The 26383-nt window shown below is 34.5% G+C and overlaps 1 protein-coding gene across 1 annotated transcript; it reads left to right on the top strand.

Annotated features, from left to right (window-relative positions):
* The first annotated feature begins 403 nt into the window (after positions 1 to 403).
* LOC150098893 (cytochrome c oxidase subunit 7C, mitochondrial-like) lies at positions 404 to 26256 on the top strand. Its single transcript, XM_090405521.1, has 3 exons — positions 404 to 576; positions 15098 to 15252; positions 26168 to 26256. Exons 1-2 carry the CDS (start codon positions 487 to 489, stop codon positions 15212 to 15214), a joined length of 207 nt encoding a protein of 68 aa, XP_090261647.1. The 5' UTR covers positions 404 to 486; the 3' UTR covers positions 15215 to 15252; positions 26168 to 26256.
* The last annotated feature ends 127 nt before the right edge of the window (positions 26257 to 26383 follow it).

Raw genomic sequence — 26383 nt, 5'->3', positions numbered from 1 at the left:
CGAGAGAAAAAACGACTATGAAGCCGATCTAAATCATGGTGGATTGATGATATCATCAGATTTGCAGGAGTGATATGGAAAAGGAGAGCCGTGGACAGACAGTTTTGGAGTAATCGTGGAAAGCTCTTCATCTAGCAGCAGTGGATCAACAATGGCTGATAATGAACGTATATATATATATATATATATATATATATAATAAAAATATTATGCGTGCAGCACAAGAATGAATGCTGTCACACAAAGATGCAAACGTACCTTTCTACGATCATGCATGTCAATTTTTTTACTTCTATAAAAAATTAACATTTTATACACAATTCATTTATTTGGATTTAAGTGAATGTTGAAGAGAAAGTGTTTTGTCAAATATGATCTCGAAGGCTGCGCCATCTATAATGGTACGAACTGGGGTTGATATAAAATATTGAAGAGTATAGTGGGATAAAGTATTGGGTGGGTATATACCTGCATTTATTTGTGAAGATGTCTTTGGTCGGAAAATTAGGATTCCTCTCTAGAAATTTTACTACCTCGGCTGTACGTATGTCAGGTCATGGCGGAATTCCTGGAGAGGTAATCTTTCTCCCTTCGATACTCCTTTATAGTTTATGTACTTAGTGTACTGAAAATCATCGGTATGAGTTGGTTACCGTCGTATAATACAGAGATTGGTGGAGATTTATTTTGAAATATAGAAAACTTTTTTTCTTTTTCTTTTTTGTTTTTTGAATTTGCAGTAATAACCTTGGTGGAGAAGAAACTTGACCTTGATTTCTTCGTTTGGAAAATAAACTTTTCAGAGTGGGGAAACTATCTTGCTCTCATTCTGTGATGAATTTCGTTTCGGATGTATTTATATTAAATGCAGTTTCTTCTGATGAGGTCTGTCTATTCTACTGTGTGCACGAGCCACAATTCTTACCCTATATGACCGCGATGACCTTCAAGGAAATCGAAGTTGTTCAAAATTTTTCTTCAGATATGAAAGTTTATCGAGAATCCAGGAATGCAAAAGACGAGTCTTATTTAAAAAATGAAATAAATACCATTTGGTGCAGTAATTATTTACATATTAATTACTTTAATACGAAATTGGAAAAACTGTGCTCTTCATGGACAGTACACGTAAAGAGCATTATTAAACCACGAATTAAAAATTTTATTCACATAAAAAGTTCAACTCCTGAGACTGAAGACTTGCCTAGATATCTCTAGAACAATCATTTTGGAAAATAAGTTATTTAGGCAGGTCTTCAGAGAGTCTCAGGAGTTGAACTTTTTATGTGAATAAAATTTTTATCGCCATCAAATTCCTGATGTGGTGTACAGGATATAATAGCACTGCATGAAAAACTTGCATCATTATTAACTTCCTATCTACAATTTTCCTCCAAATCAATCTATTACCTGTCAAGGCTCCAACATTGTCAGATCTTATATTTCTGTCTTCTAAGGCACTTTTTACTGTATCAATCCACCCAGGGCCGGAGCTACCATTTAGGCAACCGCCTAAATGGTAGCTCCCGGGCGCAAAACTGAAGGGGCGCAAAACTTCAAGCTATGCTTTATTCATACTTTACTAAAATATAGAAATTAAATAATGATATATGATTTAGGTATAGATTCTTTTTCCTTATCCTTCACACTATTTTACTATTTAACTCTTGGTTCTTTTTTGTGACTTACCTAAATCATTTGAACTTACTGCTATTTAAAATTCAGTTAAGAAATTATTTTAAAATATTAAATTTTGGTATTTTATAACTTTTTTTTTTGTAAATGAATTATAACAGAGAATTTCCAAGCCCTATTAATTTAACCTGAAAGACAATTTTATTTTGTTTAATGTCAGTTAGAAACATTTTAGTTTATGAAATAAGGGGTGCACTTGTAAACTTTGCGTAGGGCACAAAATAACCTGGCACCGACAGTAAATCCACTTATATCTTAGTCTTCCTCTGGGTCTTTTTCCTGCCAATCTGGCAGAGAACACTTGTTTTGCTATTCTGTTTAAGTGACCATATCACCTGAGATTGGCTCTGCTAACACATTCCTGGATGCTAACAATGTCAAGTTCTTTCCTAATATCCTCACTTTTAATATATTGCCATTGATGCCATCTGTTCAAGCCTCTAATCTTTCTCAGGACTCTCATATCTGCGGTCTTTGATTAAGTGTTTTATTTCTAATTCTGCTCTCAGATCCATAAGTTAAAATTGGTTTGAACGCTGTCTTGTATACAGCTAATTTAGTGTTATGACTTTATTCTCTTTTATTCCATATAAATTTATTCAGTTTACTTCCTACTGTACCAGCTTTGTTGATTCTGTTGTCTATTTCCATATTTAATTTACATCTTCACTAGAATTTTTATTAGTGTGCTTTTCAGTTTTACCAATTTCATATTAATAGTGAATAAGTAATATGTAAATAATTACTGCAGCAAATGGTATTTATTTTGTTTTTTAAATAAGACTTGTCTTCCCCACTACTTACTTGCCTGACCCTCTATTCCTGGATTCATAATGAACTTTCATATTTTAAATGATATCTGAAGAAAAATTTTGAACAACTTCTTCCATTTTCATTGAAGGTCATTGTAGTCACTTATAGAATAAGAATTGTTATGGAGCATGTGTCACAGTCCTATATAGAGTAAGAATTATGGAGCATGCATTAGTCTTAGGAGTACAAGCTTTTCAATCTTGTGTGGATAATAAATGTCATTTAAAAAAAAAACAGTCTGACGTTAATTTCACCAGAACTCTACGGGACTTTTGTTCTATGGTACATTTGTCTAAAGATTTAAACAATAAAAAGATGGACATTATAGCAAACTGGAATAAGATAAATATTCCAAGCACATATAAAGCAGTATAAATGAAACTTTGGCATGGAATATATATTTACCAGATTTAGTGATTTTAATCAATGATGAAATGCATTTAAATAAATTAAAACCTTCTCAAAAGATAGTCTTTAATTCGACCAGTTGAGACTAATTGTTAGACTTATGATCAATTACAGGAAGAACTCTCCAATATCAACAATATATATGAAATTAAATGGCTTATCAGAAAGTACTACACCACGTCTGTTTGACTCCTACAAACCTAACCTAAACAACAAGGAAACAGCACATAGAGTTCCAGTCCCATACATTTCTGGTGTTTCAGAACCGATTTCCAGAATTCCAAATATGATTTAGAATACCCATCAATAAACTCAGCTTATTTCTCTTCTTCAAAAGGTAAATGTTCTTCGATGTCTTTTCCAGGTGTATACAAATTCGTTGCGACTTCTGTCTATGCTACTTCGGACAAACTGGGCATGCAACAGAAAAGAGATTACAAGAACATCAGTCATATTTTCCACAGGAAATCTGATAGATCTTGATTAGTTCAACATGGAATAGACACAGTCCACAACATTCTTTAGTCTGAAACAATTCTACTACATCACTGGCAATACATATATGAACGTTTATTTAAGGAGAAAGCTGAAGCCTTGCTTCACTGCCCGAAACTTGAATTGGAATGAGTGCCTGTTGTTATCAAAAATATGGGAAAGTCTGATTAGAATAATGCTTCATTATTTATTATTATTTTTGTTAATACTGCTATGGTTAACCTTTTCCTCAGTTAGAACATAACGTTGCTGGAAATACAACATCGCACTCTATTTCGGATAAATCTATTGTTTGCATTCTACCATGTATTAGCTGTTTTTTTTGCCACTGAAGATGGTCTGTAATTTTCAGACTGAAATATATGGCTTATAATAAATTATCTTTACTTTGTGTTTACGTGTGAATAATTCATAGGTGCATTGGTATTTCACGTGGAAAAGTGTGTAACTAATGAAATACTGTCTCCTCGCCCATGTATCCATCACAGAGTGCTAAGAAATTTTATTTCCTCTGCATATATATATATATATATATCGGAAAGATTCAAAAAATCAAAATGGATAATATTGCTTATTTGATGTAGGATATTAGATCCAGTAAAATATAGAGAATGGAAGCATTACAGTAAAAGTGTAAAACTAATCATTTGTGATAAAAAAATTGTAAACAATGAGAAAGTCATTACATAAAAAAAATGGTCATGTTAATTTTTTTTTTCCTTTCATTATTAACTTCCACAAAGTACACTGCAGAGATGTGATGAAAAATGATAATAGTGCTCCTGGAAGATAGAGAGCAAGGGGAATTGTTGCATCGCATTTGCTTCAACTGTGCACTTTCTCAGATTTGAAATAGCAACGTAACATTCTGAAAATTAAAAATCCTTCCTGTTTTAGATTAAATTTTGTTAAATACAAAACAATCTAGCTGTTGATTTGTCTTCAGGCTTTCAAAATTTGTCATGTCACAACTTATGATATGGAGGGGGGAATATGGAGATTACATGAGGATTGTCAGGAAAACAGACTTCAGGATGACTCCTAATTACATAATTAGTATCAGGAACAAAAATCATAATTTACAAGAAACTTTCAGTGTTATAACATTCACAAATTTTTCTCAGTTAGAGAATTTCTGCCTTTCCTTCATTGTTATATGGTGATCTGCATTTATTATGGAAACGAAGTTTTATCATTCCCATACACAAGTTAGAACTTTATAGCACATTAGTGCTATATGTGTAAGGGAAGAGGGGCTAGGAAAAAGGTAATGTATTGATTTTTTTCTTGAAGAGTTGGAAGTTGTAGTTGTTTGGGAGATGCATCCAAAGGAAGAAGCTTATGGAATAAATGAGGAAGAGAAGCATGTTCATTGCATCTGCAATTGACCAGAAAAAGATGAACAGCTGCTGCCAGCTTTTGTAACAGGTCCAGTGGAAAGTGTGTAATAGTTTGGTTGAAATAAGGTAGGGGGGAGGGGGTATCTGTGAGCTGAAATATCACTTTATCGGACTAGTGATAGTGGCATTTCTGAAAATTCTTATTATCTTCTGGAGTACCTTTTAGTTGCTCCACCCTTAACAGTATTCTAAGGATTGATAGATTTGGGATTTGTGCAGTAGCCTAATGGCTGAAAATTGTGGAAAAGTGCATATATTTTAGAGGCTTAGGAAATTATCGATGTTTGTCATGAGAGACTGGTGGTAAATGTCGGTCCAAGAAGTGAGCCTCTGTTGATTTGTGTATTAGTGGGGGTAGGTGAGCTGATGTGTTTTTTTTTTTTTTACAAGAAAAGGCATGACTAGGTAGTATTGAAGGTGACAATGCTATCCTCTCTATACTACTTAAGGATAGTCCTTCTGAAGGATGGTATGACTGAAGTCACACTGTCCTCAGTCACCCTCACTGAAGGATAATATATGGATGAACAATGCTTAGTACTGATGCAGATTTTGAAGCTTTGAAGGGCACTGTACCCGATTTGGTTGAATGAGTAGAACTGTGGAGAGGATTATTGGTGATTGAGAGCAGGTCATTTAAGTATAGGAGAAAGGTAGATGATAGAACAGAACCTTGAAGCACTCCTGCATTGATATATATATATATAGTATAATTTTCTCTTAACAGCTCATATGTCATATTTAAAATTTTATATTTTCTGTGGACAATAGTAATTTTTCTCTGAGGACCAGTATCTGATCACAGGCCATACTTGAGAAACACTGCTGTATAGCAAATGGATCTAGTGCTACAAAATCAGTCTCCTAAAAGCTACTTAGGTGGTTCATTGTTGAATGTAGATATATTTCACATCTTCTCGGCTATGTGAAATGGAGGGCGACCTTTGGATCCAAACACAATTTCTAATATTAAACTGTGGATGCTATACTGAGTGGTGGCAGGTCAGATCAAGAAGAATACTTTAGTATAAAGTATAAAAAGTTTTATACTTTTTTAAAACAGCAATTTCAAGATGCTGTTTTACATACATCCAGCTCTTAACTCCATACAAATCCCAAATCTGCCATCTGTAGAATATTGCTGCCCTTGTTTTAACAGGCTCAAGAGAAAGTGGAGGAATGGATGGCAGTTCATTGGGGCAATGAGCTGGTATCCTTCATCCATTGAAGTACCTATAGAACAGACAGTGCTGTAATAACTGTGAGATTAGCAGTTCAACTGAATCTGGAAAAGATATATAGGCCTATGAGCCAAATTGCTCTAGAATTTGACTCATAGATGCCTCTTACAGACTCACTTCAATTGCTATTCCACAGTTATGTTTCAGCACTATCTGTTCTATAAGTACTTCAGTGGTCATTGCTCCAATGAACTGGCATCTATCATTCCTCCACTTCCTGTTGGGCCTGTTGAAATAAGAGTAGTAGTTGCCCTGCACTCCTTTACAGTGCAACTGCCAACACATCAGACTTGCTTATTCTCTTTCCCTATTATTCTGTCTACCTCTGTCCTTCTGAAAAACCTTCTTCATAAAGTATTACCAAAGAACTACAATCTGTAACTCTTCAAAAAAATAGTCACACTTCTATTTCAGTTCTCACCTACCATGAACTCCATGCATGGCAGGTGACGGTTGTGCAGACTTCAAACTGATGTGCTTATAGGTCCTTTGGCCTCTTCTGTATGCAATCAGTATATAAAAATAAAAATTGGGAAAGTTACTTATCACCAGATATATGATATTCTGACAGTATGAAAGATTTTAATCTTCTAAATTCCTTTTCAATCATTGGATAGGATAGCCACTGGCACTAGATCTTCACTTCTCTCTTCTATCACTGCAGCAGTGCACTTATTTGATTTGATCTTAAATTTATTTCTCTAATTCAAGATGTATTAAAAGGTAATTTATAGGTGCATCTTTTAAAAACTGAAATTCAGTGGCAAACTACTGTTTCAAATTCAGTAGTAAAGTATACATGCCTAAATTTTATTTGGGCCACTTATGGAAAATCTATCATTCTCACATTGAGCTTTGCAAGAACTCCCTTCTTACTTCTCTTGAGAGAAAAGCTTAAGTCCACACAACCTTTGCAATACATTTTTCAAGATGACTAATTTGCCTCCCAGACTCAACTATTCAATTCTAGTCTTTCATGTGATAATAAGAATCATCAAAATATGGGCTATATTTGCAAGAAGTATTGCATCTTGATGTTGTAAACACAAGGGAAAATAACTGATTGCTATTGCTCAGAAAAACAAAACAAAAAAAAGATATAAGGAATTTAGATAAAAGGAGGCAATTTTTAAGTTAATAATTTTTAAGTTAATAGAAATTGATCATACTATAGAAGATTCTCACTGAAATATACTGAAAGATAAATTCTTTTGAATCATTGCTCTCAGATATTGTTCCTTTTGTTTATTACATCACAATGCAAGACTTGCAAAAATACCCCATATTTGGATGATTTGAGGCTCACATTATCTAAAACTAGAAATGAATAGTTGTCTTGGAGTTTAATCATCCAGAAAAATGTGATACAAAGGTTGTGCAGACTTCAAACTTTTCTCTTAAAATTAAGAAGGGAGTTCTTGCAAAGAAAAAAAAGCTGAATATGAGAATTATAGAAGATTTCCCATGAGTGACCCAAGTAAAATTTAGGTGTGCATACTTCAGAAGAAGATAAGAAAAATTAAAAAACCTAGTGAAAGAACAAGATGGAGTTAGACCATATGGGATAGTGTCATAGCAATTTACCAAGGATCTGTAACTACACATCTGGAAAGAGCATATTGTAAGGTGCTTAGAAATAGTTTTTCTCTAGAAAACTGTAAAACAGCAGTTACGTGGTGTAAGTGGATATTATACAGAGTTATGTGTGTGTAGCTAATACTTTGAGTCAGATGTTAAAACTAAAGGATCTATGCTAAAAGATGAGTGCATGCTGTCTCTACTGTTATGTTAGGAGGGCATGCTGAAAGTTGTGAGGATAATCATGAAGGAATTGAAGTAGAACCATGTAACTGTTATTCTGCATATTCCCCACGAAGTATTATACACTAGTTACAATGCTGTTGCATCATTTGCAATCCTCTGAGAAAGTCTCCTTGTTGCACAAACCAGTCCTCATCTGCAGATATGACTATATCATCTGTGGTAAATTTTGTTCCTTTCAAGTGTTTCTTTAAATTTGATAATAGGAAATAGTCAGATGAGACCAGGTACTGCAAATAGTGGGTGAGGCAGACATTGCAAGTCCAAGTGGTGTATTGTCTGTTGGGTTTCTTGGGCAGGTGTGTTCTTCTGCAAAAGCAACACATCTCAGCTCAGTTTTCCATGGCAATTTTCCTTCAGCAAAATCCTCCTTCAGAGCTATTGAATAAACTGCTGTTGTAACAGTTTCCTTTTTTGAGGTACTTGGTAAGAATTATGCCATCCATATCCCATAAGACGATGGCAAGAACCTTCCCTACTGACTTTTGGGTTTGGAACTTCTTTAGCCATGGAGAACCTTTGTGTCTCCACTCCATTGACTGTTGTTTGGTTTCTGGATCATAGTGATGAAGCCATGTTTCATTAAGTCACAATACGAGCCAAAAAATTTGCACCTGATTTCTCAAAATGACCCAAAATTCTTGAGATTTCGGTTGGCATTCAAACATTTAGAGACACACTTCTCTGAGAGCATCTGCATGTCCAGATGGTGGTGGATAATAACCCCAACTCATTCCCTGGATATCCCCAGAGTCTTTGCAATGTTTTTGGCTGGTATTTGTCTATCATTAAGGATCATGGCATACATTGCATTGATATTTTCAAGTGTGATTGCTGTGGAAGGTTTCCTGACTTGGGGGCATATGTTGTCCCAGGATGCTCACTTTTAAACTTGGCCACTCATCTGGCCACTGTTGGATGTCTTGGGACACAGTCCCCTAAGCTCACACAAAGTTTGGTTAATCTCAGTTGCAGAATGAAAAGCTTGATGACGGCCTGCACCTCTGTCTTCGAATTTCTTCAAAGCCTCTGACATCTTCTTATATATCCTAAAAGAAAAAAGAACAAATTATTACAATTTGATGAAACATTGGGGTTAAGGTATTTTCTTTCTTGTGATTATATCAATTGCTTTAATATCATTTTTGTTCTAGGTGTTTATCAAAACTTTTCAGCCCTCCTTCCTCATAGCTCTTTATTAGATCATGTTATTCCCAAATAGAGTACAAGGCTTCAGAACTCAACTAATTTAAATAACTGGTATAAATTTCTCTATGAAAATCAGCACTGATGAATAAAACTAAAAATATGGAAAACCAACTCATATTCTCAGTAAATGAAAACTATAAAACACTAAATTGCTAAATTGTGTTTAAACAGCTTTAGTTAAGAGTTCAGATTAAATCTGGAAATACAGTAGAATAGGCAAAATTTATATTTATTAAAATATTAATATAAATTTAAATTTGTATTATAAAGAGTATTAACCAAAACAAACAAGCAGTATACAAGAAATGTTCAAACCAGTTTTGCCTTATGGATCTTGGAGTTCAATTAGAAATATGTTGATCGAAGACTAGACCACATATGAGAATTCTAAGAAAAATTAAGGGAATGAAGAGAGAGAAGACTTGAAAGAATTGCTAGTGGTAGCAAAAGAAAACAGTGAGAGAGTTAAGATAGTCTGTTGCCACGGTATGACAGATTATAGTTGAGAAGGAGGGTCATAATTATGAATGACTGTATGCTTAGATTATGCAGAAGGAGTGGTGTGGAGTGAGTTTGACGGGCGAAAGGACTTATACAAGAAGAATGGTTTGCATCTGAATGGATTTGGTGTTCGAAGACTGGAAAAATTGTTGCTGAATGAAATGAAAGTGGATGTGCAGAATCAGGGAAACTAGAGCTTTTAGGGAGGGTGGGGATGCTGTTAAGTGAACATGCAGACATCAGTGAGGCAGTTGAGTGTAAGAATGTATATAATATGTCTGAGTAAGGACGAAGGATAACAAACCAAAATGAGATAGTTAGTTAGTATACGGCATCAAAATAGGGGTGGAGTTAGGGGACTTCTGCACTTTATGTACACTAATGTGGCATATTCGGAATAAGAAAGAGGAATTTATGGCCTTGGTTAGGTCTTCCTGACCACAGGTTATTGGCATTAGTGAGACATGGCTAACAGAAGATGGTATAGTGTATTCAGGAAAGACAGAGAAAAGAATGGGGGGAGTGTTATTGATGATAGCTGATGAACTGCAGCCAAAGAGAATAGATAAGGATAGTGAAAATAGCATGTTTGAGGCTATCTGGTGTGAGATTGAGGTCAGCAGAACAAAATTTACAGTTGAGTGCTGCTATAGACCAGGTGATGGAATAGATGAGACAATATGCATAGGCAAACAGACTCAATGAGTGGAGGACAGGTAATTATTATGGGTGATTTCAATTATGGTAACATTGATTGGAGGGAGGAGAGGACAAATATGAGGAAGGAAATGAAATTTCTAAGTTACTAAGGGATAACTACCTGAGAATACTAGGAACATACTGGAATATACTAGGGATTTGAGAGTGCTTGACCTAGTAATTGCATCTGAGAAATTGACTATTATGAATATGACCATATTGCTATCAATTGGTGAGAGTGATCATACGGTCTTGACCTGGGAAGTAGCTAAATGTGTGGAATTTTCAATTAAGACAGGGTACATATGGAATTACCAGACTGGTAAGTATGACGAGCTTAGGAGATTGCTTGGATCAGTGCATGGCATGTTAAACTGCAAGGGCTGGATGTTGATAGTGCATAGGAAGTGGTTAAGGAGTGTTTGAGGGAGGTAATGGCTGACTGCATACCTAGAGTCCGGAGAATAAATCAAGTGGGAGTTAAATGGATGGATAACACAATTAAGCTTGAGCTGCAAAAAAAGAAACAATTGTGGATGAAATTTAAAGAGAAAGGTGACTTGTAGGCACATGAACAGTACAAAGCACAGGCCAGAAGGGTAACTAGTGTGGTAAGAAAAGCCAAAGCAGATTATGAAAGTAAATCAGCAATGCAAGCTAAAGTGAATCCCACACAGTTCTTTCGATATGCAGCAAATAAAGAAAAAATGTATATGGCAAAATGATTCTAAGGAATGCTGATGGCAGGACGGTAACTGAAGCAGATGAAATAATAGTAGAATTACTAAGTGAACACTTTGCAAGAGTATATCATCCAGGCTGTGATATTGCATGAATGAGAGAACGAATGGCTGATATAGGAATTGAAGTTAATGAAATGGAGGTGAATAGTGTATTACAGAACCTTAATGTAAATAAATCTGTGGGATTGGATGGTGTACCAGCTTGAGTCTGAAGCGGCAAAGGAATTGTCAGTTCTCCTTGGCGAGATTGTTTAATTTAAGTCTCAGCTCTGGGTTAGTCCCAAGGGAGTGGAAAGAGGGAAAAATAATTTCATTGCATAAAGGAGGTTCCATAATTGCTGTTGCAAATTACCGACCGATCAGCATATCAGGAATCATTGTCAAGGTTTTGGAAATATTAGTCAAGAGCAAAATACAGGAATGGATAGATGAAAATGGGATACTGTATGGAGGATAGCATGGTTTTGTGAAGGGTAGATCATGCCTCAGTAACTTGCTCATGTTTTATAATACAGTGATGGCTGAACTGGATATGGGTAATGGATTTACAGTGATACTGCTGGACTTTGCTAAGACCTTTGACAGGATGCCACATGGAATTCTAATCAGTAAACTGCAGCACATGAGGATGGTGAGATCGATAGAAGAGTGGTTGATGGAGAGATATCAGAGAGTAGTTTATTCAGGAGTGGAGTCCAAAAGAAGGCCTGTTACTAGTAGTGTGCTGCAGGGTTCAGTTCTTGGACCCTGCAGCACACAAAGTTGGGTAGAGCAATAGTGAATGCACATTATGTCAAAATTTTGCAGGATGATTTGGATAGATTGACCGTCTGGGCTAATGAGAATGGATGTCAGTTTAATATAGCAAAATGTAAGGTTATGCATTTTGGGGTGAAAAAATTAGCAGCAGTATATCACATTGGTGGAACTGTACTCCAGGAGGTTGACGAAGCCAGAGATTTGGATGTGTTGGTGGATAGGGAGTTGAAGTTTAGGGGGCACCCACATAGCAAAAAGTGGGTAAATCAGCTCATCAGATCACTTGGTTACTGAAGAATACTTTGAAGAGCAGAGATAAGTAAGTTATTGTTCCTCTTTATCGAGCCTTAATATGACCCCCACTTGACTACTGTGATCAGATCTAGCCCCCCCTGGGTTTCTTCTTGATGGGAAGGAGGTAGAGAGGATTCAGAGGCAAGTGACTAAGATGATAGCTGGTCTATGGAATGAACCTTACGAGAACAGGTTGAAGATCTGTGGGTTACAGAAATTGGTTGATAGGTGGAAAAGGGGTGATATGATTGAGATATTCAAATTACTGAAGGGGTTTTTACAAGATTAATTCAGAGGAAATTTTTCAGAACAGGTCTGGTGATGGGAGAACTAGGGACCATCCATGGAAACTGAGTAAGAGTGTAGTTAGCAAGGGTGTTTAGAACTAGGTTTTTATTTGGAGAGTGGTGAATGAGTGTAATATGAGGATATTCCACTCATTCACCACTGGGTGCCATGACTGTAAATGAGTTCAAAGCAATGTATGATATGGTGCGAATGCCAAATAGTTGTTCTTGATATGATGTTTAGGGCCTCCCTCGATGTGTCTAAGGACTCCTTAATAATAATGAATAGGTGGCACCAATGATCACTATTACAAGTGACAATATTAGAAAGGAGATTTACATTATTAGCACTTAGCATTCAAGATTGTGTGAGCATTGTGTTTATGGTATGGGAAAGCAATGGTTAGGCAAAAGAGATTTAATGCCAGGATTGTAATAAAGAGGTAGACCAAAATTTTGATGAATTGATTCAATAAAATATCTTAAAACTGAAATCTGAACTTGGCAATATTGGAGACTTGACAAGTAATAGGTTGATTTGAAAGCATTTGATAGGAACTTAGTAATACTTTAAACTTATTTAATACTATCATATTCTGTATGCTTTGAATGCATCAGAAATTCATTGGTATTTTGAATAATTTGTCAAATTTATTTTTGATTTCATTTGAACCATTTGTAGTAGCAGAATTTAGACAAAACCAAATATCTAGAATAGCAAGCCAAAACGGGTCATAGTTTAAGAAACTGCCTCAACTTTTGAACTAATTTTTTTTTTTTAATAGATATCATTAATCAATAGTTCTTTGAATAATAACTTTGAGTAAAATTTGAATTGGGGTTTTTAGTTATATTGTGAGTGGTTGGTGTAATTTAGTGCTCACGTAAAATTGGTGATTTTTATCTCTTTTATTGTGTTTTTATTGCATTAGAAAACTATTGTTTTATAGTATATTAGAATAGATTTTTGTTTTTAGATTAGTGTTTTTATTACATTTTTATTGTGATATTAAATACAACTGTAAAATGGCAGAAGAAATGGAATGCTAACAAGTAGTGAACAAGGTTTTCTCCACTAAAGGCAATATTGAAGAGGATATTGAAAATAATTTAACCTCCTGAAATCACTGGGTTAAAGAAGATTATTAGATAGATGATGAGGGAATTACAGAAAGTTGAGCAGCATTTAGGGGAACACAGGAAGAATAAAATTAGTTCAGCAGCAACATGAAAAACAAAGCACGTGCATAATAACAAAAATCTGATAAGTAAAGTTCATTGTAAAAAGAAGGATGTTATTTGGTATGGTGACTTATCATAAATCATTGCATTGAGTGGATTATAACATTAAGTTTCCTAGAGAGTAAAAATATAACATAAGCAATTGAAAAACAAAAGAGAAGAAAAAGAGGTCGTAATTCTGATAGGTACCAATTGCTTCATTAGCGATAAATTCGGTGAAGGGGGGGGGGGATATGAAAAGGTTGGTGAAAGAAGTGAGAATGAAGAGTGAAACAGTTAAAATCGTTAGTATATGACCTAGATATGATGGAAATGAATTACGAAGCAGTGCTATGATGGCAGATGATTCAATGTGCAAGTTGTATAGAAGGAAAGAATGAGAGGTTTTTGGAGGTGTGAAGTGAGTTTGAGGGAAGATAAGATTTGTATAAGAGGATTCATTATACAAGAATGAAACTGAGCTACATATTTTGATTGCCTGCAATTTCCTTATTTGAAATGGTTAATTGTGACCAAAGCAGCTTAGGCTGTGAATTCATTATTATTTTTATTAATATGTGTTTTGTATAATGAAAAAAAAAAAAGCTGAGTTTCTGAGAGGAAAAACCCTTCCATGTCTGTATGAAACTTAGCTAACTTGCCTTCAGATGAAAAGCCCTTATAAAGGTTATTCATATGTCTTTTGAACTTAAGGACATCAACCACTGAGTACAGAGGTTCATTTGAAAAGGTCTTTATTAATTAAAAATTTCTTTTTGTAGAAAAACTCCTTCTACATGTTAGGCCTACTGGCCTGTTACAGAACTATCTTAAGCCCCTCTAAGTTGTATCCATCCTGAGGATAAGATGACTAGCCCTATGTCTCCTGGTATGTTCTATGGCTGGAGCTGCATGTGTTCATGGGGCCAGTTTGCCTGCTTCTGGGAGGAAAAAACCCAGATAAACTGGGGAGAAAAACCCTGCTGTCCACGCCCAAGACCAGCTGACTTGGCTATGTCTGAGAAACATCCTTAAACTCCTTATGTCGGCGACAGGAATCGAACCCAGGACACCCCTTTCCCATGCATATGATTGCGAAGCGCATAGCCACTAGGCTAACCGCACGGACTATTTGAAATTTTCATTCCTTAATTATGTTCAGCTGATCAAGACAGTTTTGAATGAAGTCATTGCTAAGTTAATATTTTATTCCACAATTTGTTTATTCTGATTTCAGTGTATTTTTAAGATATGCAGTTTATTGCTCTTTGAAATTTGAGATTTCATATCTCCTGCAGATATCGTGACTAGTACAATATAAGAGAGCAACATTTTAAATAAGCATTTCTTTTTTCAATTAAAAACTCATTTTCAGATTTAAACTTAAAAACTAGTATTCTGTAGTCTTGCCATTCTTAAATTTGAAGTATTTAAAATTAGTTTTTTAAAATATTCTCTAAATTTTGTTTTAAAGTAAATGCCTTTTTTTTTTTTTTTTTTTTCCCTTTTAGAATCTTCCATTCTCCATATCCAATCGATACAAATTAACAGTTTATTTTGCACTGTTCTTCGGCTCTGGATTTAGTCTCCCATTTCTTATTTTGAGACATCAGTTACTGAAGAAATGATTATTTAGTACTACTGGAGTTAAGTGAATTATGTAGATGTAAGTAAAGATTTTGCTGTTTGAAATATAATAAATTTTTAACATAAGATGGAAGAATTGAGTATTATACTTTGTGTATTGCTAAAAGTTTTTGATGGTAATCCCACCTATGAGGCTGGAAACTCATTGAGTCAAATATTTAATGAATTAAACTACTCTAGACTAAATATTTCGTAAAACATCAGTCTCCAGGAAGAAGGTAGTGTCATGCTAGTTCATATATTCATTTAATTATTCAAATTATACAGCTGACAATTTATTTTGAAAGTAATTGCACAAAGATAAGCGAACTGATTTTTTTTTTTTTTTTTTTTTTTTTTTTTTTTTTTTTTTTTTTTTTTTTTTTTTTTTAAGTTTAGGCACTCCGTCAGAATATAGTTGGAATTCTGACAAGTGCTATTCTACTGTTTACAGCTACATATAGCACCTGAAATATATAATTTAACTTGAAACAACTGAATGAAGATTGAGTACTAGAAACTAAACCCTGTTGTAAAACAGTCCCATTTGACTATTTTACAACATACTTGGTTTTACCTAAATGTGAAGGCAAAGTCATATGGGAAAAGGAAGGATGATTATCAGTTGAAAGTAAGATAAATTTCAGAAAAGACATGTAAGGTGTTGTACACTAAGAGTTACATTCAGATACATTTACAAGACCCTGTTATCATTACAAGACTCATCACATTATCACTAAAATCGATTGCACCATTTGCTTTGTTTTTAGTATGAAGTTTTCAAAGGACATACAGGAAAACCTCGCTTAATGCAAATTCAATATACTTGATAATCAGTTAGCATGATCGAGTGAAATGATACTATTTCCTACTTAAAATGAGTGATTAATCAGTTAACGCGATTTTTTTGCATGATGCAAAATTTTTTGTCGCCTATCTGCAGCAAGCAGAAAAGCTGGAAGTCATTAAGAGACATGAAAGTGGTGCTTGTAATACAATGACTGTATGAGACCTGGGATACAGCGAGTCTACAGTTTGGAATATATTAAATAAGAGCAAAGAATACAAAGAACAAGGAAAGTTGCTACTGGTTCTTTAAGCATGCAGGAGCCTTTTAATGATAGAGATGGAGCATCTTTTATCACTCTGGATTGAGGATTATAACGAAAAAAGAATACCTCTTAGTACAAGGAATATTCAAGCAAAGCTCTCAATATTTTTACCTCATTAAATGAGACCAAATTTCAAGAGGAATGTGAAAGCTTGACTGCAAGTTTAGGATGGTTTCTCAGTTTTAAAAATTGAGATGGACTGCATAACTTCAGAATAACTGGGGGAATCTGCTAGTGCTGATAAAGATTCTGTAGTCAAGTTTCCTGAAGAATTGCAAAGGATAATTTAAGAGGGTGATTATGACGATTAGCAAATATTCAATGTTGACAAAACTGGTCGCTTTTGGAAGCGTATGCCAAAAACTTTCCTAGCTAAAACTGAAGTATCTCAACCAGGTTACAAAGTATCTAAAGACTGCCTTTTATTTTTATGCTTTTATTAGGAGGCAGTGCATAGGCTTTGAACTCAAGCCTATGTTAGTTAATTGTGTGCAGAATCCAAGATCTAACATTATTGAAGAAATCACCACAATTAGAAAAGAACTTGGATTTAATGAACTGGGTAATGAAGATGTGAGAAACTTGCTCGATTCCCATTCAGAACAGCTAAGTAGAAATGATCTCCTTCAACTAGAAGAACAGCATGCATATGAAGAAAAGTGCGAACAAGAAGAGAATCTTACGATTAAGAAGCTAACTGGAAAAGAACTTGAGCTAGTTTTCAATCGCATTGAGTATGCTAAGGAAATTTTGTTTGATGCTTCTCCTGATATGGAACAAAGCTTCGAAATCTGCTGAAATCTTGATAAAGCAGTCACCGGAATTCAAAACATCTTTACTTAATTCTTTTTGTAAAAAAGTAGCTCAATCAAATATTTAGACATTAAATAAAAATTTAAGCACTTGATTTTTATTAACTTGGATGATTTTATCCAATAAGTTATAGCTTATACTATAATTTTTTTTCCCAAATTTATGCTAACTGATGGATGAATTATAATCCTATTTTATTTGCTTAACACGATTTCACTTAGCACGCAATTAATTAATGGATTAATTAATTGCGTTAAGCGAGGTTTTTCCGTAAACTTAAATGTAAGTGCCGTGTGGCTTTGAAATATATACTTAAGAGTAGAACAGCTAGCAGTGGATGAATGACAGTAATGTGAATGGCAAATTATAAAATTGTTTTTATGTTCCTTTGTACTAAAGAATTGTAGTTGCTATATTTTTCAGTGAAGATTTTGTATATTATATGATAATTGCAAAATGCTTGTCCATTTTGTATTAAAAACTATTGTTGACAGGAATAGCAATCTTATTCATCTGTGTTGTGTGATGCCACCTTTTGAAGCATTACCATTGGTGAAAAAAGAAGCATTCATGTAAATGATTTTATACTGCAAACTAAATCCAGTATAAGTCTGTAGGATTATCTTCACTGCCGCTTGAACTTCCTGTGTCCAACATGGAGTTCTGATTTTTCTATCTTAGCACACAACTTCAGGGCTTGCCACTGAATCTCCACGGTTTGGTTCCTGGCCTATAGTTCACATCTGAGAGCTGCTCAACAGTTATTTGCTTTACAGCTTTCTTACAAGTTCTTTTCAATATGAAATTAAATTTTATCCTGCTCAAGGCTAAATGGTGGTCACTTCCAATTTCAAATCCTCTGTACAAGTTAAACAACCCCTGTTGTGTTTGCCAGGGAACCAGGGTGAACAGCGAAAACTCAGCTACTGGAACAAATCTGAAAGCGCACCCCCAACTTAGCATCACCAGAGTTAAAGATCAGTACTATCAAAGTAAGTAGCCTGAATGGCAAAGAAATGGAGCTAGCTCAGGAATTAGATAAGAACCTGATCGACATAATAGGGGTGACTGAAACAAAAAAGATAACAACTGGTGAGATCTTTCTGAGCAATAAATACAAAATGTTATATTCAGGCAATAACAATCAAGGAAAAGAAGGGGTAGCCATAGTATTCAACACTAAATATGAGGCTAATCTTCTTGAATGGCAGGCAGTCTCAAGTAGAGTGATGTGGGCAAATATCAGAATAATTTGGACAATGAGACTTATTTACTTCTACTAAGGTAGAAGTGGAAGAATTTTTTGAGGCTCTAGAGAAAACTACTGACACAATGAAAAAGGTAAAGTTGGTCTTTGTTGGAGATCTAAATAGCAGAGTAGAAAGTGATTGTCAGACATACAAAAATATTTTGGGAAAATTTGGAGAAAAGAGCAAAGCTAATAATAATGGCAAATACCTGTTAGATTTCTGCTCAGGACATGGACTGGTTATTATTAACACCATGTTCCAACATAAAAATGTGCACAAATTCACATGGAGAGAAGAGGCATGGAATGTGAAAAGTCTCATTGACTATGTTATTGTTGATAGTGATGTTTTCTCCCTGGTGCAGGATAAAATTGAATTTCATATTGAAAAGAATAACATGTAAGAAAGTTTTAAAGCGAATAAAAGTTGAGCAGCTCTCAGATGTGAACTGGAGACTAAAATACACAAAGATTATTGAAGAAAAAATGAAAGAGTTTGAGAACAGGAATCAAACCTTTGGAGATTCAGTGGCAAATTCTGAAGAAAACATTGATTGATTCTGCCAGAGAGGCACGTAGTGAGGTTGTCTGCAAGGATGAAAAAAATCAGGACTCCCTGGTGGACACAGGAAGTTAAAGAGGCAGTGAAGGAAAAGAAGAAAGCATATCAAAAGTTCCTGTCAAATAAGTCAGCTTGTGCTCTTTTAGAGAATACAGAGACAAATGTAAGAAAGCTAAACACTGTAAAACTAGCTAAACAAACGTCATGAGAGGACTTTGGCAAGAACATAGAAAATAAACAAGAAGGTTGTAAGATATTCTGGATCTTGTTGAAGAAGCTTAGAAATGGAGGAAAGAGTGCTGTAAAAGGAGTTAGAGATGATAAAGGTGATATGAAAACAGGAGAAAAAGATATCCTTGAAGTATGGAGTAATTATTTCGAAAAATTGCTAAATGAAACAAGCAGTGATGACAGGTAAAAAACACTGACCAGGCATGCAGTCAGGAATACATATCCATACTTAAGTAGAAAAAGCCATCAAAGGCTTTAAATGTGGAAAGGCAGCAGGAGTAGATGATTGACCAGAAATGCTGAACTATGGTGGTATAAAAGTCTTACAGTGGCTGCACTGCACAGTTCAGAAGGCCTTTACAGAGTAATGAATTCCTAATGATTAGAGTAGAGCTCTAATAGTACCTATATATATATATATATATATATATATATATATAAATAAAAAGGGAAATAAAACAATGTGAGAATTGCAAAGGTATTTCCCTACTGAGTGTTCCGGGCAAGATTTATGCCAGTATACTTGAGAAACGGTTGAGAAGAATTGTGGAAGAAAAGCTTGGTGAAGAACAAGCTGGATTAAGGCCAAATAGAGGCTGTCAGAATCAGATCTTCACATTACGACAATTAGTTGAGAAAGCATGGGAATATAACAAAGATCTGTATTTAAGTTTTGTTGATCTGGAAAAGGCATATGACAAGGTCCAAGATAGAAGCTGTTCGATACACTATAGTTATATGGTGTCAATGAGGCATTATATCAAGCAATACTTAGTCTTTATTTGATTTGCAAGTCAGCAGTTAGAATTAAAGGATGTACAGGAAGATGGTTTAATGTTAAATCTGGTGTGAGACAAGGATGTACATTATCCCCTCTGTTATTCATTATCTATATGGATCACATTTTAAAGGAAAGTGGTATTAAACATGATATCAGAATTGGAGATGTTAACACGTTCATTGCCAATATAAATATTACGCGCTGTTTCGCTGTGGCTGCTATACTATTCCACTTAGAAACTTGATAGCGACGTCCACGCGATGACGTGTAATCGGCCGAAGGTGAGAACTTGCATCGCGCGATATCGCGTGATTGGCAATGAACGTGTTAATGCTTTATGGGGTCAATGTTATACTTCTAAATAAATCCGCTACACGTTTGCAAGATTCCCTGACTAAATTGAATAGCTGTTGTAATAGATATGATATGAAGGTCAGCAATGAAAATAGGTAGAATCGTTGAGAATGTCAACTGTGTTTTGAATGGGGAACCAGTGGAACAAGTAAAACATTTCAGCTACTTAGGCACGATTTTTAGTGAAGATGGTAAGTTAAATATGGAAATAGACAAGAGAATCAACAAAGCTGGTATAGTAGGAAGTCAACTGAATAAATTTATATGGAATTAGAGAGAAATTAGCCAAAACACTAAATTAGCTTTATAGAAGACAGTGTTTAAACCAATTTTAACTTACGGATCTGAGAGCTGGGTTAGAAGTAAAACACTTGACCAAAGACTAGAGACTGCAGATATGAGAGTCCTGAGAAAGATTAGAGGCGTGAAGAGATGGCATCAGTGGCACTATCATATTAAAAATGAGGATGTTAGGATAGAACTTGACATTGTCAGCATCCAGGAATGCATTAGCAGAGCTAATCACAGATGGTATGGTCACTTGAACAGAATGGGCGATGAAAGATTAGCAAAACAAGTGTTCTCTCCCCAGAGGAAGACCAAGATATAGGTGGATTGATATGGTACAAAGTGCCTTAGATGATAGAAATATAAGATCTGATAATGTTGGAGTCTTGACAAGTAACAGACTGATTTGGAGGAAAATTGTAGATAAGAAGTTAGTAATGATGTAAATTCCTGACATGTACCCCTTGAGGATACATTGTCAGGAATTTGATGAATTATTTTTTCTCTTGGTGGTTGTTATGCTGTGAAGCACTAAATTAGCTTCACGGTGTAACATGTTCCTTAGCAGGTTCCTCGTTTTCACGTAAATATCAAATTACTGCAGTATATTTTGGTCCAGATTGCTGTTATGTAAATATTTTTACCATTCAACACGATGTTCTTTTTACAGTGTGATCAATTTTTTAGTTTCCCTACTCCCCATCAGTCCTGATCACATTAGTGGACATATGATTCACGTCCCAGTTATAGCTGAATAACGTATGATTGTTGGATTAACTACTTAACTAGGAATGCTTTAAATCCCCCCCCCCTTTAAAATTGTGTTTAAAAAAATAAAATAAAAATCTTATCCATATGATGCAAAGTGTGGAAAAAATGCTGGTCTTTAGGCATCTGTGGGTCACCATTTTCACTTTGAGCTATGGGTTATATGATTATTATTAAATAGTTGGCTGAACACTATGGAAAATTAACCTTTGTCTTCCACGTGCGACTTATACGATTGATTGGTCTATATATATATATATATATATATATATAATATTTTACTTGATATTTAATGTCAAAACATCTCGTAGTTATGAAAAATAAAATGGATTTTGTGTTAGGTCCCATGAACAAGATACTTCCAGAATTTTTAAGTCACCTAAACAGCTAAGACCCTAAAACACACTTCATTTTAGTAAAAAAGAATCTCATAACTTTCTACTTGTTCTTTACACTCATGACACATCTTTCAAATGATTCATTATATTTATCTACTTACAGGAAGCTGACACATGCTGGAAGATATTTTCGTACACCATCATCCACACTAGCAGTATCTGATCCACAAAATACTCGCTCATAGAGCCATAGTTATTTGTTCTAGTGATGCTGTTCTTACCACAATCAATTTATACAACCCCTACAAAATAGATAAAATACTGCATGTGCCTTCCCAAACACATGACACCAGTGCACTACCATTCCTATCCTATATATCCTGGATGCATTTGAAAACATTGCTGAAGTTCTAAAGAAATGCACATGTTAGCCACTGAATTAAAAACTTTTAATTTTTATTCTCTTCAGTATTTCAGAAGCTTTAACTCAAAAAGGAATTCCTGAAAATAAAAAATAAACCTATTAATAAGTATAACAGACTTTTGGATTCAAAACTCATTTCTCAAGTGCAGCCTCTTCATGTTGGTTAACTCTTCAAAAAGGCTTAACAAAGCCTCTGTTAGTAGACTGAAGTGCCAGTACTGGACCTAATCTCAACATCGACTGCAGTATTTGTAACTTAGCTCCTGAGATAGCCAATAACATTAGGCTTGACGTTGCCAGTTCACTTTCTAGATCTTCACCACCCAAAAGAAATGTCTCCTTGTCAGCTCAGTGCCATCAATAAACTAAATAAAAATAACAGTATAGGTCTGACAAGGGAAGTGCTACCATTATCCTCAATGCCAGTGCAATAAAAAAACTGGATGTCATTCTTAGCGACTGCTCCATTTATAGACCTTTTGGATTATGATCCTACAAAATCACAAATCAATAAACTAAAGTCTACTCAAAAAAGTTTCTTCCTGGCTTCCTGATATCACACAAAAAAAAAAAAAAACCTTCAGTTGCCGTACTCCCCAGACATGCCTAAGATTCATAAATCCAATTCCCCATGGTAGATACCACCAATTCTCCCTGCTATAAATTATCCAGTTGGAGAAATCTCTTGTCTCCTTTACTGGTCATACCACATCATACATAAAAAAAAAAAAAAAAAAAAAAGTCTTCTCATTTTAAAAAGCTCCAGTGAAAAAATAATTGTTAATGATACTGATATCCTAGTAAATTTTGACATTACCTCATTATTCAATAATTCTTAAATGACAACTTATTGCTTTTAAAAAAAAAAGTTTTTTCTTCTCAATATCATTGACCTCTTCTCCTTTGCTATCCGTCCTGGTTATTTCTCTTTGAAAAACAATTTATAAACAGGTAGAGGGTGCCTCTATGGGGTCTTCCCTCTCACTCCCCACTTGCCAATTTTTTATGGAAGATTTTGAAAAATAAGCTCTTGACTCAGCTCCTCTCAAGCCTATCTGGTTGAGATGTATAGATGTCTTTTCTATTGTGTCTCATGACTCAGACACATCAGATATTTTGTCACCTGAATAGTCTTTACCTTAGAATTCAATTTACAAGGGAAAAGGAAACTAATAATAGTGTGACCTTGGTCACCCACTTACCTAATGGTAACCTGTCCTTTTCAGTATATAGGAAACCCACTCACACATGCAGATACATTCACAAACTTTCCCATCTCACCACCACCACACACACACACACACACACACACACACTTCTCTCAACAATATGGTGTCATAAACACTAACTCATAGAGATTATAACTTTTGTTTCTCTCTTACAACAGAACTCAGTCTTATACACTACACTTTTCTAATGGCTACAGTCCCCACAATATCAAAAAAAAATATCAATCACCCCCCCCCAATCCACAACTTCTCTTCAGAAAGATTTTAGTAATGTTATCACCATCTTCTATGTCCTTGGCAAATCAGAAAAAATATCCAGAATCTTAAAGAAATAAAATCTTTGCACCACTTTCAAGTCTCATTTAAAACTAGCTATCTTTAACTGTTCCACTAAAGACAAACTCTCTCCCCCTCTCATCCAGGTGTATATAGAGTTCCTTGTTCCTGCAAATTGACCTGCTATGGACAGACAGGAAGATCAGATGCCATCTGAATGGAAGAACATAAAAAATACATCTGCAGTCATGATTATGGTCAGTCTGGCCTTGCAGACCATGCTTTGGATATGGCTCACAGAATCAGTTTAATAAAGACCATCATGCTCAATCACAGTAAATTTAGAAGAGAAAGATTTTTTTTTAATCTGCTGCTACTCTTAAAAATCAGCCTCATTTAAATAAATATGGTTGCATATAACTTCCCAAAATATGGGAAGCACTAATACTTCAAGACCCAGTTTATATCCTAGGGCCCTCCACATAGTTAGGACTCTAGTCTTTCATCCACGTTTTTCAGTTTGTTTTGTACTGTCTTTATTTGAGCATGTGACAAGTCTCATTTTGTACTCTCTGACGATTTCACTGAGTTGAAATATTGGAAGCATTAAACACTATGTGCCGTTTCACTCCGTTGAACCCAGCGCCGGCACCTAGTGTTTTTCTTGTGTGTGCAATTAATGTTTGGCGCCTTTCCAAAAAACTATTTTTTTGAATAAAGTGTGAATAAAACGAACAGGAAATGAAAAACAAATGAAAACCGCTTTGCAGTATAATGTTACCTATGGATTAGTCCTGCTTATACAAATTTTTTTTACACGGAACTCAACAATTAATCATAAGTTGATTTATGATACATCAAAAAATAAAGAACTATTTTATATATTTCGTAAATTTTAATCAAAAATTACAGTGATATAATCGGGTCCAGGATACAATTTCAGAATTTATTTCTTCGTTTCCGGGAAGATCTGAACGGGCCCCGAACAGAAGACAACGTACATTCATAATTACATGTACCATTCGTTGTTCATCTAAACTCTTATCTCATATTTTTTGACATCTTTTAGGCGTTTTTTCTTCTGCGGCGCCTGTGTATATTGCACACGCTACCAGCTGGGCGTGATTGAACCCTTGTAGACTGTGAAGTGCAGATTAATAGTTTCCATGTGCATGCATACTTGAAGAATAAGCAAAATTGTGGGAAAAACTTGGGAAACAAGCTTGAATTCTGTCCAAATGAGTTGTTTAAAATCATAACTTTAGCAATTAAGAAATCATAGGAATACAAAGGATCTGTATTTGTTTTGCAGATCTGGAAAAGGCATATGACATGGTGCCAGGAGAAATGCTGTTTAAAATGATTGTGGTATAAATAAGATGTTAGGTACATACTCTGTATTTAGGTTGTAAGTCAGCAGTTAGAACTGAAGGGGATACAAGAAGATATTTTGTAAAATCAGGTATAAGACAAGGTTTATGCCCTTTGTGTTCTTTTTCATTTAGATACTTTATAAAGAAAAGTGGCATTAAGTATTAAAATAAATATTAGTTCTTCAATTTATGCAGATGATATTATATTTCTAGTACAGTAGAAGCCTGCAGGATTCTTTAACTACATTGAATAACTTCTGTTACAAATTTAGCATGAAAATCAATGTTGAAAAGAGACTAAGAAAATAGGCAGGAACATTAAAACAGTAGCTAGATCCTTAAAGATAATCCTGTGGAACAAGTAAAATATTTCAGCTATTTAGGTAATCTTTAATAAAGATAACAAATTAAATATGTAAATGTATAATAAACAAAGCTATTCTGGTGGGAATCCAACTGAATAATTTTTATGGAATAAGAGATTAATCAAAATACTGAACTTGCATACATTTATACACACAAATATATACATGTGTGTGAGAGAGAAAACCAGGGTTGACATTTGATCAAAGACTAGACCACAGATATCAGAATACCAATAAAAATTCAGTAATTCATCATTGCTAGATCATATTAAAAATAAGGTATTAGGAAGGAACCAGATATTACTGTGGAAAATTCTCAAGTGAGTTAGTAGTAATGCATATTTTCATTTTTTATCAATATGACATTTAATATTTTCAATTTGAGGGAGCACATCAGCCAAAGAGGTTGCTTAGAAGGGTGAAAGTGACATCAAGTCTAATGTAGAAGCTATCAAATTCCACATATGTATTCCTCAAGGAGCACAAGATACATATGTGGAATTTGATAGCTTCCACATTAGACTTGCTGTCACTTCAGCTCTTCTAGGCAACCTCTTTGGCAGATGTGCTCCCTCACATCGATAATGTTAACTACAGCATTTTGAGTGGTGCAGTCCTTTCAATATTTAAAATTGAAGAGTAAACGCTTCAATTTTAAATATTGAATACAGAGCTATTTGTTAGTTTTGTTAAAATAAATTAAATATTAATTTGTAACCAGGCTATGTTTTTATCTAAACCTGTCTTGTAATCCTTTATTACACATGTATAATATTCTTTTTTTGTTTCCAGATTTTAAAATTCAGAAGATACCAATCTGATGGGAAAAACTTAAATTCTGTAGGAACAAAAATTTGTGGAATTAAATATTATGAAATAATTTTTATTTGTATTTTTCAAACAGAATCACTTCCTTGATAAACTAGATATCAAACTTAAAATTTACTGATTATATATTGAAACGGATTATATAATCTTGTAAAGCTATGCCATAAACTTTATCAAATT

The sequence above is a fragment of the Typopeltis vanoorti genome, chromosome 15, assembly GCF_054136105.1.
Source record: "Typopeltis vanoorti isolate ZY-2024b chromosome 15, IOZ_Tvanoo_1.0, whole genome shotgun sequence".
Lineage (NCBI taxonomy): Eukaryota > Metazoa > Arthropoda > Arachnida > Uropygi > Thelyphonidae > Typopeltis > Typopeltis vanoorti.
This window is presented reverse-complemented; position numbering and strand designations above follow the sequence as displayed.

Excerpts from the sequence above, each read along its gene's own strand:
- LOC150098893 (XM_090405521.1), top strand. The coding sequence starts at position 487 with ATGTCTTTGGTCGGAAAATTAGGATTCCTCTCTAGAAATTTTACTACC. Across the intron at positions 577-15,097 it reads ATGGCGGAATTCCTGGAGAG|AATCTTCCATTCTCCATATC; the intron begins GTAATCTTTCTC and ends TTTCCCTTTTAG.